The following is a 16,503-nucleotide window of genomic DNA, read 5'->3' as shown; positions in this document are numbered from 1 at the left end:
AGGCTGAGGCAGGAGGATTGTGGATTCAAAGCCGGCCTCAGCAACTAAGAGAGGCCCTAAGCAACTTAGCAAGACCCTGTCTCTAAATAAAATATAAAAAGGGGTTGGAAATGTGGTTCAGTGGTTAAGCACCCCTGAGTACCAAATCCTGGTACCCAAAAAAAAAAAAAATCCTTTAATTTTTATTTAAGTTCTTAGTGATGATTTTATGCCCTGCCAAGAACTTACTAGTTTATATTTGTTATTTCTGTCCATTGTAATATAATGTTCATATTAGTGAAAGGTTCAATAAAACTTGTATAGGCAAATAGGAATTCGTTCGTTCCTTCTTTCCTTCCTTCCTTCCTTTCTTTTCTTTTTTTTCTTTTTTTTTTTTTTTGATTCTAGGTATTAGAGAACTAATTTGAAAGGGATAATAACAGAATTTTTTTTGGAAGTTTCAAAAATTGCTAGAGCTGTATTGTCCATTATACTCTGAGCCTTTAGCCATATGTGGCTGATTAAATTAAATTAAAAATTCCATTACTTATTCATATGACTGACATTTCTAGTGTTTATAAACTACATGTAGCTGATGTCTACCACTGTAGATTTAGAGCATTCTCATCATTGACAAAAGTTCTGTTAGACAGCATTGTTCTAAAAAGTAGAAGGTAGGATATATTGTTCTGTAGTTTCTCCAAGTCTTACAAGGTTCTTAAGCCTCAAGTTTTGCATAGTTGTGTTTTCTGTTCAGTACATAGGACTTGGTTGAATAAATATTGATATAAAAGGAAAAACACTTGCCTATTTGAATCTGTTTTGAAGTGTTTAGGATATAATACAAGTCACAAGACTAGCTATTGTCTAAATTAATCCAAGAAACAGCTAAGAAAGCACCATATTAATTGTTCAGTAATATTTCTTAATGTTGATTCAGGGGAAAACTACAGAAGGTTGAGAATTATAAAACATAGCATGTATGTATAGAGTCAGTATTCTTCAGACTTATATACTAAAGAGCATCAAAATGTTACAGGTTTGAGTGGGTGGATGGATAAGCTGTTACCCTATCAGAATTTTTTTTTTGCAACAAAAAAAAAGAATTTTTTTGCATATGTTATTAATGATTTACAATATGCTTAAGTGCAGCATGAACTTTAGAAATGTAGAGCTTGATGGGGCTTTAAAAATTGTCCAGCCCTGTCTTTTCATCTTACAGGTAGGTAGAAGAAACTGATGTAACATTTATGTCTAAAATATATTTTCTGTGCTACCATGCTGATGACAAAGAACAAAAGACTTGGTTCATTGACTTTTTTCAAAAGCTTTAATAATCTATGTATAAGTTCTAAGCTGGTAACTTCAAGATTATGCAATTTGGGGAACCATAAAATTTCATAATTCCAATGAATTTCATAATGGGTCTTTCTTTTTAGAACAACAATTTGTAATCTTTACACAATGCCACGAATTGGAGAGCCCGTGTGGCTTACAATGATGTCGGGGACTCCAGAAAAGAACCAGCTTTGTCATCGATTCATGAAGGAGTTCACTTTTTTAATGGAAAATGCTTCCAAAAATCAGTATGACTTGCTTTCTTTGTTTATATATGTATATTTGTTATTTACTATAACTAGATATCTAGAGTGTGAGCAAATTCAGTTTCAGAACTGGGATGATGATTTATTGTTTTCATAATTATTTCATATTATTAGTAATCAAAACAGTACTCTCAAAATAATTAAACAATAGAGTATGGAAGAGTGCTGCAAAACCTAGTGAATGAAGAATAGAAAAAATGTCTTAAATTACATGTTAAAAATCCTGACATCTCACAGAAAACTCTGAGACTTCCTGTTTGTGAATTGTATTCATTTTTTAAAAATACTTTTTTAGTTGTAGTTGGACACAACACCTTTTTATTTTATTTATTTATTTTTATAAATAAATCCTCAGTGGTGCTGAGGATTGAACCCAGCGCCTCCCACATGCTAGGGGGGTGCTCTACCACTGAGCCACAACCCTAGTCCCATGTATCCATTTATGATACCTTCATAGGAGAGGTTTAAAAATACTTATGAAGTGCTAGGATTACAGTGATACATTTTAAATGTGATATTTTATCGTACTGTTTTCTTTGAACTATTCACCAAGTCCTCATAATCCGTATGAGTAATTCAGATGTTTTTATTCTCTTTAATGGTAGACAAAGTTTTCTTAGTACTATCCTTCATTTTTCTCATTCAGTAATTTAGAAATCTAAGGACCTGCTGGTTTGAACTAAGCAGATTAACACTCAAAAGAATCTAGTTTTTCAAGTAAAATGGCATCCTTGTTTTGTAATTATGATCCAAATAACTTATGAATGTTCTCTTTATTTTAAAGATTTTCTTTAATTTGTTTCCCAGGAATAGATTTATTACTTTTTCATGCTGGTGGTGTACCTATCCTTTAGTCTCTTCCCTTCCCTTTTTAATGCTATTTGGCCATGAAAATATGTGCTCTTTTTGCTTATTCTGTCAAAATGTTTTACCTAAGGTTTCATGAAGGTAGATTAGAATCTGATAGGGATGTGTTTTGTTTTTAGATTCTTGCCAGCTCTCATAACTGCAGTTTTGACCAATCATCTTGCCTGGGTGCCAACAGTCATGCCAAATGGACAACCACCTATTAAAATATTTTTAGAAAAACATTCCTCTCAGAGCGTGGACATGTTAGCAAAGACTCATCCATATAATCCACTCTGGGCACAGCTGGGTATGTAACCTGAAACTCTTACACCGTGTATTATACTTAGACTTTTATGTAACTATCTGGAATTACTTTATAAGAAGAAAAAAATAAAATCCTCTCTTTTACTCCCTTAATTCTAAAGCATCTCTTCTGCTTTTGTCCTTATATGTCTGTTAAATTGTCCTATCATGTTAAGCCTGTTATCGTTCCTCAAAGCTAGAGAACCACAGTTAAAGCAAGAGTTGCAGACTGATGGCTGTTTTACTAGTACTTCAGGGTCTTCAGAGTGTTATGCATTTTCACACTTTGTCTAGAAAGAATTAACCAACTAAGTCACCTGAGATAGCTAGAATACATCTAGTTGAGAAGCAGTTCGTTGAGATTCCTATTGTTCCACTTTTTGTTTGGTTACCATTTTGGAAAATGTTCTTTCTTAGTATTAGGCATTACTAAATAAGTGGGGAATATAAGAAGGTGGATGATTGATAAGTTCTGGGCGTGAAAAAACATGCTACACTCCATAAAGTCGGGCGTACCACTGTTGAACCATATTTTTCTTATTAAAAAAATGGAGATAGTACATCTTCAAACAATTATGAAAATTAGATAATACATGTAAAGTACTTCAGACAGTGTCTGGTAAACATAGCTATTACATCTACTCTATTCTGTTTCCATTAGATGGTGAATGGAAGATAAGTTGAGAACATTTGGTGACTTGGTTGAAACTTCCTATAGGTTTCTCTGGTGATTGAGCTTGCCAGGCAGGTTGGCATGTAGCTTATTATCTCATGTTAATCAGCCTCCTTTCCTCCTTCCCTACCTGTTGCTTTATTGAGTTACAGTTTACATAGAATAAATGAATACTTAAAGTATATAATTGATATGTGTCTCTGTGTTAATGTATTCATATACCTCTGACATCATCCCCATAGTCAAAATGCTGAAAATATCTATCACTTCCAAAGGATTTCTCATGCCCTCTTGTAATTTCTTCCTCCTGTTCCTTTTCATTGTCCTCCTTCCACCCTTTCCCCCCATTCTTAGGTCTGATTTCTGTTACTATAAATTAGCTCATTTTCTGTTACAATATGTACTTTTTTTGGTCAGACTTATTTCATTCAACATAATTAAGAATCACTTCTATGTTGTATGTATTAATACTTATTTTAATGCTGTGTAATATTTTTATATGGATAGTAATTATTTTTTAAAACAAGTAATTAGCATTTTAAAATTGGGACATTTCAAATTTATTTTCAATTCTGCAGTCATTTTTTTCCATGTTTTTAAATTGGTGCGTTGTAGTTGTACATAATGATGGGATTTGCTATTAGATATTCGTACATGCACAGAAAAATTAAATATTTTTTTTTGGTACTGGGGACTGAACTCACAATTCTGCAAAGAGCTCTGGAGGGTATAAGGACAAGTAATAATTTGGTCTTGTCTTTATACCCTCCAGTGCTCTTTGGACAAGTAATAATTTGGTCTTTGCCTTCAAAAAGTTGATCATATTTAGGGCTGGGGTTGTGGCTCAGGTAGAGTGCTTGCCTAGCATGCTTGAGGTACTGGGTTCCATCCCCAACACCACATTAAAAAACTAAGCAACATAAAAGTATTGTGTCCATCTACAACTAAACATTTTTCAAAAAGGTTGATAATGTTTAAAACTGTAGCTAATATATATCCAGACAAGAATGACAATTCAAAGAGGAAATATAAATGCCCAGTGTGAGTTCAATAAGAGGGGCTTACTTCTTTCAGTGACAATATCTAATTGAGAAGCTCTGGACTATCAGAGAGAGATAGGGAACAGTAAGTACATTGCATGAGTGAAAGGAGTTTTGGTGTTAAAAGTGCAGAGCATATTCAGTGGTCCATTTTAAGTGGGATTTTGGATTCAAAAGATGGAAAGAAAATTAAGAAGTATAACTGGAAAAGTAAAGTGGGACCAGTTGTGAAAGACTCACTTGCTGTGCCAAATTGGTTTGAATTTTTAGTCATTAGTGAGAATTTTGGATTTGGTTTGGAACAATGGCATTGTAATATTTGAGCCAGTATTTTTAGTCAGAGGATAAAACTTACCATAATGCCATGTGGAACATACATTCATTTGAGACCCATTAATGTTTGTTTCTTTAAAAAATATGGAGTTTTTATAAAGTAAAAATAGAGGTTTTTAAATGTGTATACTGACAACTTACAAAAATTGAATTAAATTTATTAAATTTGTGTTCTCCATTTTTAAGTCGTTTTGCACACCGATTCCAGGTTTAATTTTGAGTTATAGCATAAATATAGGAATGTGTGTTGTGACTGTTCCAGCTCTACTCCTTGCCATCACTGCTCCCTTCCTCTTCTTGATCTCCAGCAGATATTGTGCTTTCCATTTTTCTATGTTGGATATAGCTTATAGAATCCTTGTATATGAACTACTTCAGGCAGTACTTCTCCTAGATCCTGGCATAGAGAATATGCCTAATAAATGTGACTCTTTGAAGTTTCAAAATCACAGCAACTCTTTAAGCAAGAAGTTTTTAATTCCTTCATTCACCTTTCTCTTTGGTTATAACCATTTACCCTACTCTCCTGAATACTCAGTCCTCTTTTAAATAACAGTAAATTTTTCTACTACTCATTCAATAAGAGTAGTTTTCTTGGGCTGGGGTTGTGGCTCAGTGGTAGAGCGCTCGCCTAGCGCGTGTGAGGCCCTCGGTTCAATCCTCAGCACTACGTAAAAACAAATAAACAAAAGAGGTATTGTGTACAACTAAAAATAAATATTTAAAAAAGAGTAGTTTTCTCATAATTGAAAATAGCTTCCTTAGCTGTGTGTTGAGGATGTGTCCATTAACATTTTTCTATTACAGGGGACTTGTATGGTTCTATTGGCTCTCCTGTACGGCTTGCAAGGACTGTGGTAGTTGGCAAACGACAAGATATGGTCCAGAGGCTACTTTATTTTCTTACTTACTTTATAAGATGCTCTGAACTTCAAGAAACCCATCTTTTAGAAAATGGAGAAGATGAAGCCATTGTTATGCCAGGCACAGTGATTACTACCACTTTAGAGAAAGGTGAAATAGAAGAATCAGAGTATGTGCTTATCACAATGCATAGAAACAAAAGCAGTTTGCTGTTTAAAGAGTCCGAAGAAACAAGAACTTCTAATTGTAACTGTAAATACTGTAGTCATCCACTCCTTGGGCAAAATTCAGAAAATGTGTCACAACAAGAGAAAGAAGATATTCCAAATAAGGAACTGCTAGGAATTTCAGATGAATGCCGAATAATTTCTCCTTCTGACTGCCAAGAAGAAAATACTGTTGATGTTAAACAGTGTAGAGATAAATTAAGAACTTGCCTTGACACCAAGTTAGAGACTGTTGTTTGCACAGGATCTGCTCCGGTAGACAAATGTGTATTGTCAGAAACAGACTTAGAGCCAACAGAGGAAACATGGCAGAGTAAGGAATTGCTGGATCCAGATAATCACACAGGCAAAGTAATGAGATCCACAGGAATCGTTGTGGAAAAGAAACCTCCAGATAAGACTGTGCCTGCTACATTTTCTTGTGAGGCCATCCAGACAAAGGTTACATTTCTGATTGGGGATTCTATGTCACCTGATTCAGATACTGAACTCAGGAGTCAGGCTGTGGTGGATCAGATTACTAGGCATCACACCAAACCATTGAAGAAAGACAGAGGGGCTAATGATTTACATCAAGAAACTAAACAACCAAACAAGGACAAATCTGTAGAGTCTGATTTACAAAGCCTGCTTTCTGGAGAGCCCTGTGAACTTCCCTGTTGGAGTCCTTCAGACCCAGAAAGCCTGAGCTTATTTGATGAATATTTTAATGATGATTCAATTGAAACCAGGACTATTGATGATGTTCCAGTTAAAACAAGTACAGACAGTAAAGAACACTGCTGTATGTTCGAGTTTTCAAAAAGATTGTGTGCAAAAAATAGCAAACAGAACAATGAACTTTGTAAATGTATAGAAACAATTCACCAAGATTCGTGTAAAACCTGCTTTCCTCAGCAGGACCAAAGAGATACACTCTCCATTCTTGTCCCCCATGGGGATAAAGAGAGTTCAGAGAAAAAAATTGCTGTAGGAACTGAATGGGACATTCCAAGAAATGAAAGTTCAGATAGTGCCCTTGGGGATAGTGAAAGTGAAGATACAGGTCATGATATGCCGAGACAAGTCAGCAGTTACTATGGAGGAGAGCAAGAAGATTGGGCAGAAGAGGATGAGATACCTTTTCCTGGGTTAGTAAAAACTTTTTTCACCTATAATTGGCCTTGTTATATACCATTCTTTTGTTTAGCTGGTCTATGAAGGCTGGTAGTAACTAATATAAAAAAGAGATGATTGTCTTTTCATATTCTTTCTGTTTTTGATACTGGGGATTGAACTCAGGGGCACTCAGCCACTGAGCCACATCCCCAGCCCTATTTTTATATTTTATTTAGAGACCGGGTCTCAGAGTTGCTCAGCGCCTCACCATTGCTGAGGCTGGCTTTGAACTCGTGATCCTTCTGCCTCAGCCTCCTAAACCGCTGGGATTATAGGTGTGCACCATTGCACTCGGCTTCCATATTCTCATTTTTTTTTTTTTATCATGAGCTCTTACTCATAGGGAGTATTAAAGTTTATACCCCACAAGCACCCCATAAAGACTTTGTGAAGGTATCTGAGAAGATACAGGATCTAGTTGATATATATAGATTACTTATTGCTTAGGAGTTTCTAGACATTTTGGAGTGAATTGTGATCATAAAAGGACCAAAACCTGTCAGTTAGGGATAGGTAATCACTGAGAAGGTAGGAAATTGCTATTCAAAATAAATGTGGTCAATACAAAGAGGAAAACAAGGAATGTATACTCTAGGTCAAGTATAACAAGGAGAAAAAAACAGGCTTTAGCAATGATGTACTCCCAGATATGGACAACAAAATTAGCAACTTTGTTTTGAGTAGCAGTTTTCAGAATCTGATTATATAGGACTGTGTTAAAAACACAACTCTATTTAAGTAATGAAAGATTCATGCTCACATTACAAAGTTGTTTATTAGCTATTCCCTGGATAAGAAGAGTACTTTGTGGTCTGAGCGCTTGAGGCAGTTTTTATTTAAGGATGATTTTACACTGAGTATATTTTGTAGAGAATAATGTAAGTGGAAATATGGACTAGTAGAATTCACTCTTTTGTTTTGTTTTTACTGGTGTAAAATATCTTTATTACTAATTAGATCTGTCTTCTTTGGGAATCTTTCTTCCAGGTCAAAGTTAATTGAGGTTAGTGCTGTTCAGCCCAACATTGCCAACTTTGGGAGGTCCTTGCTGGGTGGCTACTGCTCGTCTTATGTGCCTGACTTTGTTCTTCAAGGAATTGGGAATGATGAGAAGCTCCGCCAGTGTCTGGTGTCAGATTTGTCTCATGCTGTGCAGGTGAGTGTGTTCTTCATTTTATTTAGATCAAACTCAGGAGGACCCCGAATTGCCTTGTATTTTTGGTGATATGTGACCATGTAACATAATCATCTTTCTCTGAATCTGTCATTTTCTATACAGTGTTTACATCTTTGTACATTTCACTGTGAAAGCAAGTATACAGTTATAGTAATCTATCAAAATGGAAATGTGAAGTACAGAATGTACTTTACTCATACATGTCCTTAAATTAGATTATTTTCAATATCAAAAAATTACAGATGAAATGCAAATGAGATTATTTTCGTAATCTCCTTTTTGGATTGTTTATTATTTATATGTAGAAGCATTGACTTTTATACATTAATCTTATATCCTAAGACCTTGCTGAATCTTCTAGTTCTATTTTAGGGTTTTCTCCACACAGGCTGTGGTTATCAGTAAACAGTTTTATATATTCCTTTCCAATCTGGATGCCTTTTATCTCTGTTGTCTTCCTTCCCTTCCTTCCTTCTGCCTCATAGCAGTACAATGTCATTAGAAGGGGTGTCATTGTCTTGTTCCTGATCTTAGGGGAAAAACATTCAAGGTTTTCTTTTTCCTCTTCTTGTGGTACTGGTGAATGAACCCAGGGATGCTCTAATACTGAACTACATTGTAATTTATTAAAAAAAAGTTGTTCATAGTGTGCATTTATAATCCTTTAAATTTTTATAAGGTTGCTGGTAATGTATCTATTTTTTTTGTGTGTGTGTGGTACAGAAAGCTAAAAACAGGTCTTTCTACCATACAGTGGCAGCCATTCTTAATATAAATCCTTACAACCAGTCATGGTGGCATATACCTGTAATCCCAGCTACTTGGGGAGGCAGAAGCAATAGGATTATAAATTTGAGGCTAGCAAGACTCTTATCTCAAAATAAAAAATAAAAAGGACAAGAAATGTAGCTCAGTGTTTGCCTAAATGCATGAGGACCTGAGTTCAAGCCCTAGTACCACCAAAACTAAAACAAAACAAAACAAAACAAAAAAAACTCTGACAGTCATTTGGCAGCCTGTGGATACTTATACAACAGACTTGGCCACTTACTACCTCTATATCCTAGGACAAAATAATTTTTTTTTCAGTACTAGGGATTGAACCCTGGTCTTCACACATGCTAATATGCAAGAGCTCTACCATTGAGCCACATTGCCAGCCCATTTGGTTTATTTTGAGATAGAGTCTTGCTAAATTTCTCAGGCTGGCCTTGAACTTGCAGTCCTCCTGCCTCAGCCTTCCAACTCACTGGGATTATAGGTGTGTGGCTGGTTCTGAGTAATTAATTTAATAAAACATCTTTTCTCAACTATAAAGTGATAATAATGCCAGAGTTATGTTGTGTGGTGTTTTGTATTAGGTATTCTGTGACATATTTTTTTAATCCTTATTCTATATTTATATGTATATGTGTTTTTTAATACTATATAAATGAGGCCATATATATATTCCAAGTAAGTGAGCCATGTGCATATAATGTCTGCATATGTATTTGTGAATATATACTATATATTTTATGTATGTATAATTGAGACCTTGTATATAGAATATATGCATGTATGTATATGTAACATATATGTATATATGTGAATATATAAAATACATATATATGGTTCTATATTTTTTATTTTGAATTTTGCTTTTGTCACTGAGCAACTAACAAATTTATTTCTCCATATTATTAACATAGTTCATAAACATGTATTGATGTTTCTTGATTATTTCATGATTTTGTTATGGTTGATCTTTTTCTTATTCTGTGTGTGTGTGTGTGTGTGTGTGTGTGTGTGTTGCTGGTGATTGAACCCAGGGCCTTCTGCATGCACGGCAAGCACTCTACCAACTGAGCTATATCACCAGCCCACTCAGCCTTTTTCTAGAGAAGGGAGTCTCACTATATTGCCCAGGCTGGGCTCAGGTGATCCTCCTGACTCAGCCTCCCAAGCAGCTAGGACTGTAGGTGCACAGGACTGTGCCTGGCTGCTCTACTACTGAGTTCCATCTCCTGCCCCCTTTTATTTTTCATTTTGAGAGAGGGTCTTGCTATGTTTTGCAGGCTAGTCTCAAACTTGCAATCCTCCTGCCTTAGCCTTCTGAGTAGCTGGGAATACAGGCGTGCACGACCACGGGCAGCAAAATTTTTCATTTGATTTCTCTTAGAGAATTTGCATAGTGATTGTTCATTACTGGATAAAGTGATATCCTTTTAGGATGCCTAATGTAGGCTTCTTCAAGAGCAAACTTATATCCTTAGCAACTAAGAGCTATGTTAGCTAAGCAGCTCAGAGCTTAGCTCGATAAGTTGCTGAAGTTGGCTTTGAACTTGTGATTCTCCTGCCTCAGCCTCTCCAGCCATTGGGATTACAGGCATGCACCACTACACCTGCCTGTGCTTGTCATTTTTGATCTTTTTGGCTAAATCATCAGAAGCCAAGGGCACAGCCTGTGCCTCTTGGTCTTTTTATCAATATATGTAAGTTAAAGTATTTTTTTCAACTACACCTTAAGTTTTTTTATTATGAAAGTGTCATGCTGTGATAAAAATTCAAATAATACAAAAATTTGCAGAGTAAAAAGTAGAATTTTATTTTTGGAGCGTGAGTACTGGGGATTGAACTAAGGGGCACTCAACCACTGAGCCACATTCCCAGCCCTATGTTGTATTTTATTTTGAGACAGGGTCTCACTGAGTTGCAAACACAACTAGGATATAATAGTATATGTATATATTAGTATGATGACATTTGTTTTTCAACAGTGTATGTTGAACAGCCTTGTTAGTACATGTTGATTTCTCTGCTTTTCAATGCCATCTTTTACTGTGGATATACCTCTTGGTAAAATAGAAAAATCTAGTACACACAGGCAGTAAAGTACTTTATGTCATTAAGGGATAGCCCCTGTGGTGCTGAGGCATATCAATGCTTGGAAGCACAATTTACCATTAACTTGTTTGTATGGGTAAATTCTGTCTTATTTTAAAATTGTTTACCCCTTTCAAGCTAAACATATTTTCCCTGTTGCCTGGCACATAGTTAACAGTACATTTTCAAATGAAAGAATGATCAAAAGACTGATGAAAGTAAAGTTCTACATTAAAAGATACAGAATTCTGGTGATGAGTACAAAATCTCTATGATTTCCTCTGAGACATCTGAGGATGTCTCAAAGTATTTATTATTGAGTTAACTATTTCATTCTCCTCTGCTAAAGGTTCTTTGTTGTTAGCTGTCAGAATTTAACTTTTTTTTTTTTTCTTTTCTGCTTTTGGTTAGTATTGCTTCATTGCCTCCTTCCATTTGCATTATCTTTGAATACTTTATTTGCTTATCATAAGTTGAATTCTTTTTTTTCCCCCCAGCATCCAGTGTTGGATGAACCAATAGCAGAAGCTGTCTGCATTATAGCTGATATGGATAAATGGACTGTTCAAGTGGCCAGCAGCCAGAGACGAGTGACAGATAATAAATTGGGAAAGGAAGTGTTGGTTTCGAGTCTTGTTTCCAACCTGCTTCATTCCACCCTTCAGCTTTATAAGCATAACTTGTCTCCAAATTTTGTAAGTATATGTAAGCCTTGAAAAACTTTGAGTAATCTAGTAGGTGATTATGTTTTACTTAGTATGTGCCTGAGTTAAATACTACTGCTAACTTCATTGGTTTTCTGAAACACTTGATGTTTGTTGCTCCCACCACCAGCCTTATTGTAATAGTATTTGGAGCTGAAAAGTTTGGCAGGTAATTAAGGGTAGATGTGATCCTGAGGTGGGGCCCACAGGGGTCCACTGATGTGATTAGTGGGTCTACTAAGGAGGAAAAGAGAGATTATTCTCTCTCTCTACTCTTTGAGGACACACAGAGAAGTTAGCTGTCCACCAGCCATGATGAGAGCCCTCACCAGTACCCAACAGTGCTTTCACCCTACCCTGATCTTGGACTTCTAGCTTTCAGACTGTGAGAAAATAAATCTCTCTTGCTGAAGCCACTGTGTTATTTTGTTATGTCACCTGAGCTAAGACTGAAAGGTTTGTGTATACATCAAAATACTGTAATTTCAGTGGCCATAATTTTCAGTCACCTGTAATATGGTCATATAACATCCCCATGCGTTATGTAGAATGCCACTGCATTCTGGACCCTCACTGCCACATCAGGTAGAGCACCTCTGGGTTCCATCCCTAGTATGTCCAAACCAAACCAAATCAGACAAGTAAACAACAATGGTAGTGTGGGGTAGGGAAAGAAAGAAAGAAAAAGAAGAAAAAACCTAGTTATCAAAACAAGTATACAAAAAAAAAAACCCACTGATAACAACAAAATAGAAATCAAGTACAATAGTTTAACCAAATATATATTACCATAGGATGCAGCAGTTCTACTTCTGCATTTATACTCAAAAGAATTAAAAGTATGGACTTAAACATTTTAATGTTTATAGCAGCATTATTCACAATAGCTAAAAGTTTGAAATAACTCAAGTTATCATTAGCAAATGAATGGGTAAAGAAATTATGGTATAATACGTACAATGCAATATTTAATTGGCCAGAAAATGGAATAAAATTGCTTTTCTGTGAAGTGGCACATAAGTGTAATCCCAGCTACTTGAGAGCTGTATTCTCCCTACAGGAGAAGTACAAGTTCCAGGCCAGCTTGGGAAATTTAGTGAGATCTTGTTTCAAAATTAAAAAAAAAAAAAAATGGCTGGACTAGCTCAGTGGTAGAGCTATGACATAGATGAACCTCAGAAACATAATGCTAAGTGAAATGAGGTAGATATAAAAGAAAAAATATTCTGTGTAATCCCAATTATATGAGGTATCAAGAAATTCAGACAAACTGCAAATAGAATAGTGGCTACTAGTGGGTAAGGGAAGTAGAAAATGTCAAGGCATTATTTAAATTCTGTTTGAACTGAAAAACATTCTGGAGTGTATGGTGGTGATGTTTGTATAACATTGTGAATCTCTTAATGCCATTGAATTATGTACTTTTAAATATTTAATATGATCAACTGAACATATTTTATATATATATATTTCAGTTAACATTGTCTTAAGACATTTTCATCTATAAGCAAACATTATGGAGAAAACATATACCACAAAATAGATGAGCTAAGAAATCCATTCAGTTGTGTTTTTCTAATAATGGGCTTTTATTAGGAGTCTTTAATAGCTTTTCATTGGAAAGGGGATTACTCTCTTCAAGAATCTGAATGTTTTAATACTTGAATCTACTGTTTTTTTCCTCAAATATCTATAGTATTTATTCATGTGAAAAACTGTCTCTAGTAAAATGAGCAAGCTTATTAGCACAAAGCAAAATCTAGGTATTTAATTTGATGTTCCAGGTGAGAAACCTTTTCAATTACAGAGTATTCTCTGAACTATTGCAACCTGACTTAATCACAGGAGAATACACCCTTTCCTATATATTTGAAATAAATCAATTTATAATAATGTTATATTTATCAAATTTGAAATACAGAATATTTTTTTAAATCCTGAAAATGAGTATTGCACATTTTGAATGTACTTTTTGTCAGTAAATTATACATTTTAAAATGGTAAATTTTATGTTACATGTATTTTACCCCAGTTTTTTTTTCCCCCAGTACCCGCTGTGACTTAGATGAATGCTATGACATAGATGAACCAATGGCACTCAACTACTGAGCCACATTCCTGGCCCTCTTTTGTATTTTTTTTAAGAGACATGGTCTCACTTAGTTGCTTTATGCCTTGCTTTTGCTGAGGCTGGCTTTGAACTCTAGATCTTCCTGCTTTAGCCTCCCTAGTTGCTGAGATTACAGGCTTGAACCACCATGCCCAGCCTTTACTACAGTTTTTAAAAAAGCACTTTTAGAAGCTAACCTTTGATAAAAGCCAGAAACAAATTTCTACTCCTTTTTAGCTAAAACTTAATGTGCTGTAAATTTTTGTTCATGTTGGAATAACAAAATAGAATTGAAAAAACATGATGCTTTGAAATTTGTCTTTCTTAAAGAGTTGGAACCAGTTTTCTCATCTGATTCTTGGTTCTTCCTTAACTGCAGTGTGTAATGCATCTTGAAGACCGGTTGCAGGAACTATACTTCAAGAGCAAAATGCTGAGTACTTGAGGGGCCAGATGCGTGTTCATGTCAAGGAGCTGGGTGTGGTTCTTGGGTATGTTCGTAGTTTCTTTTCTGGCTTTGCTTTCTCATTGCTCTGTCTTTAGGCAAGAGATGTTTCTCAGAATTGCCCTTTTTCCTTTTAAGTATATTTTCCTATTAAAAGTTGGCCATTGTTTTCATTTGGATTGCTCTGTACCATACAAAAGCAGATTCCCTGTCATTCACTGATCTGAAAGGCACTGTCCATTGTGCCACTACATGCAGTATAATGAGAATATATTCAGAGTGAATTACGATCTAAATTTTTATCTTAGAAAAAATAAGTTAATAGTAAGTTTTTATTTATTAAATATGTTGTAAACATTTTTCCAAGATTGTGTCCTATCTTTTACATGGTGAAGTCACAGCATTCTGAGGATGAATGTTTATATAAATATGTTTATTTACATATTTCTTCTCACCTTATCTATATGTCTGTCTCTTCTGAGTTATTCCATGGAAGGAAACAGTTATCCAAAATGCTAACTGCAGAGGAACAGAAAGTTTGTAGGAGAATAATAAAGCCCTATTTCAGTATATTCTTTGTTGGTGGTGTTTTCTTTTGTGTCTGTCTGTTTGAGACAGGATCTCCCTAAATTGCTGAGGCCCTCACTTCTTACTCAGGTGGGCCTCAAACTTGGTGATCCTCCTGCCTCAGCCCCCGAGTCTCTGAAATCACACACATAAACCACCATGCTTGGCTTCAGGTTGTTCTATAATCACCTTTTTTTGTGTTCTGTGACCACTTTTTTTTTGTGTGTGTGTATGTGTATATTTCATTTCTTGAAATACTAGTTGAAGAAATTATAACAAGAGAGAATTTTTTTTCTAATTCAGTTTTTATGAAGGGAAAAGTGGAGAACATCATTTAGGAATTTACTGTGTGTCACAAACCAAATTGAATTAAATTCTTTTATTAGTTTTACTCCTTTTTTGTGTGTGTGCATGCTGGGAATTGATTGAGCCTAGGGCTAGGACCTCAAAAATACTAAGTACACACTCTGCCACTGAACTACACTCCCATTTCTTAATTTTTACAGTCGTCCTTCAGTGTGTAGGCAGTATCATCCAGATTGGAAATCAGGATTTTGTAAATTAACATGCCAGATGTTACACACTAGTAGGAATGAGTAGGGATTTGGATAACTATATCTTTCTGACGGCAGATTCTGTTTATTTATACCATAGTACTACACTGTTGTTCAGGTCCTGATGAGGCTAGGCTGTTGACTTGAGGAGTACATATAGAATTGTTGTCAAGTATTTGGGAAATCAGAAACAGTATATAATCTTGTTTATTCTAGGGAGGGAAATGTATATGTAATGCTTTTATTTTTAAAAAAATTAGACTAGTTTTTAAAATAATGGGCATATAGCCAAAGTTCATGCCATATTGGCTTTAATGAAAAGTTGTTTTCATCTTTCTCTCAGCTTTGGAGAGTTTAGACTCTTATCTGTTATTGTAGAACTGACCTTCTAATATGTCTTCAACATTTATTCATATGAGCACATACTGATCACTCATTTTAATGGCAGTATAGCATTCCATCATATATTTTATAGTTTCCTTTTTCTTTTCCTAAAAATATAAATCTTTGGCTTTTGTAGGATATATTTCTGGAAGGAGAATTTTTGGGAAAAGGGCACATAATTAAAAAATTTTAAAGATATTGTAATAGTTAATATTGAGTACTATGCAGAAAGTAAATATAAATTTCCACAAACAGCAAGAGCTAGGGTCTATTACCAGACTTTAAATTTTGCCAAGCTGCTAGCTGAAAAGTGGCATCTAATTTTATTCAAATTCCTCCAACTGTGAGTTAAGTCTGAGTTGCTTTTTCTATGTGTACTAGCCATTTTTCTTTTTCTGTAAATTGTTTTAAGATGTATTTTGAAGAAGTTTCCTTTACTTCTTCCAGTATACCTTATTATAGAAACACTTTTAGCCAAAACAATCTACACATAATATTATTTTATTATACTAGATATTATTATTTATACATTATGCCTTGCATAAATGCAGTATTAGTAAGTGAATGAGATGCTTTCCTGCATCCATGAGTTTGTTACCTTTGAGTTTAGAGGCTTTCTTTTCATTTTTTTTAATTTAAATTTTTATTTATTCATTTATTTATTTAT

The 16,503-nt window shown here is 34.9% G+C and overlaps 1 protein-coding gene across 1 annotated transcript in view; it reads left to right on the top strand.

Moving 5' to 3' along the window:
- LOC139705750 (folliculin-interacting protein 1-like) overlaps positions 1-16,503 on the top strand; it is a 34,588-nt gene that overhangs the window by 15,000 nt on the left and 3,085 nt on the right. The window contains 7 exon segments of the mRNA XM_071612053.1: positions 1,419-1,565; positions 2,570-2,739; positions 5,589-7,002; positions 8,018-8,186; positions 11,570-11,767; positions 14,266-14,317; positions 14,320-14,377. Coding sequence (XP_071468154.1) covers positions 1,419-1,565; positions 2,570-2,739; positions 5,589-7,002; positions 8,018-8,186; positions 11,570-11,767; positions 14,266-14,317; positions 14,320-14,377 — 2,208 coding nt within the window.

Source organism: Marmota flaviventris, chromosome 5 (assembly GCF_047511675.1).
Source record: "Marmota flaviventris isolate mMarFla1 chromosome 5, mMarFla1.hap1, whole genome shotgun sequence".
NCBI classification, from domain to species: Eukaryota; Metazoa; Chordata; class Mammalia; order Rodentia; family Sciuridae; genus Marmota; species Marmota flaviventris.
Note: the sequence above shows the minus strand (reverse complement) of the source record. Positions and strands in the feature narration are given on the sequence as shown.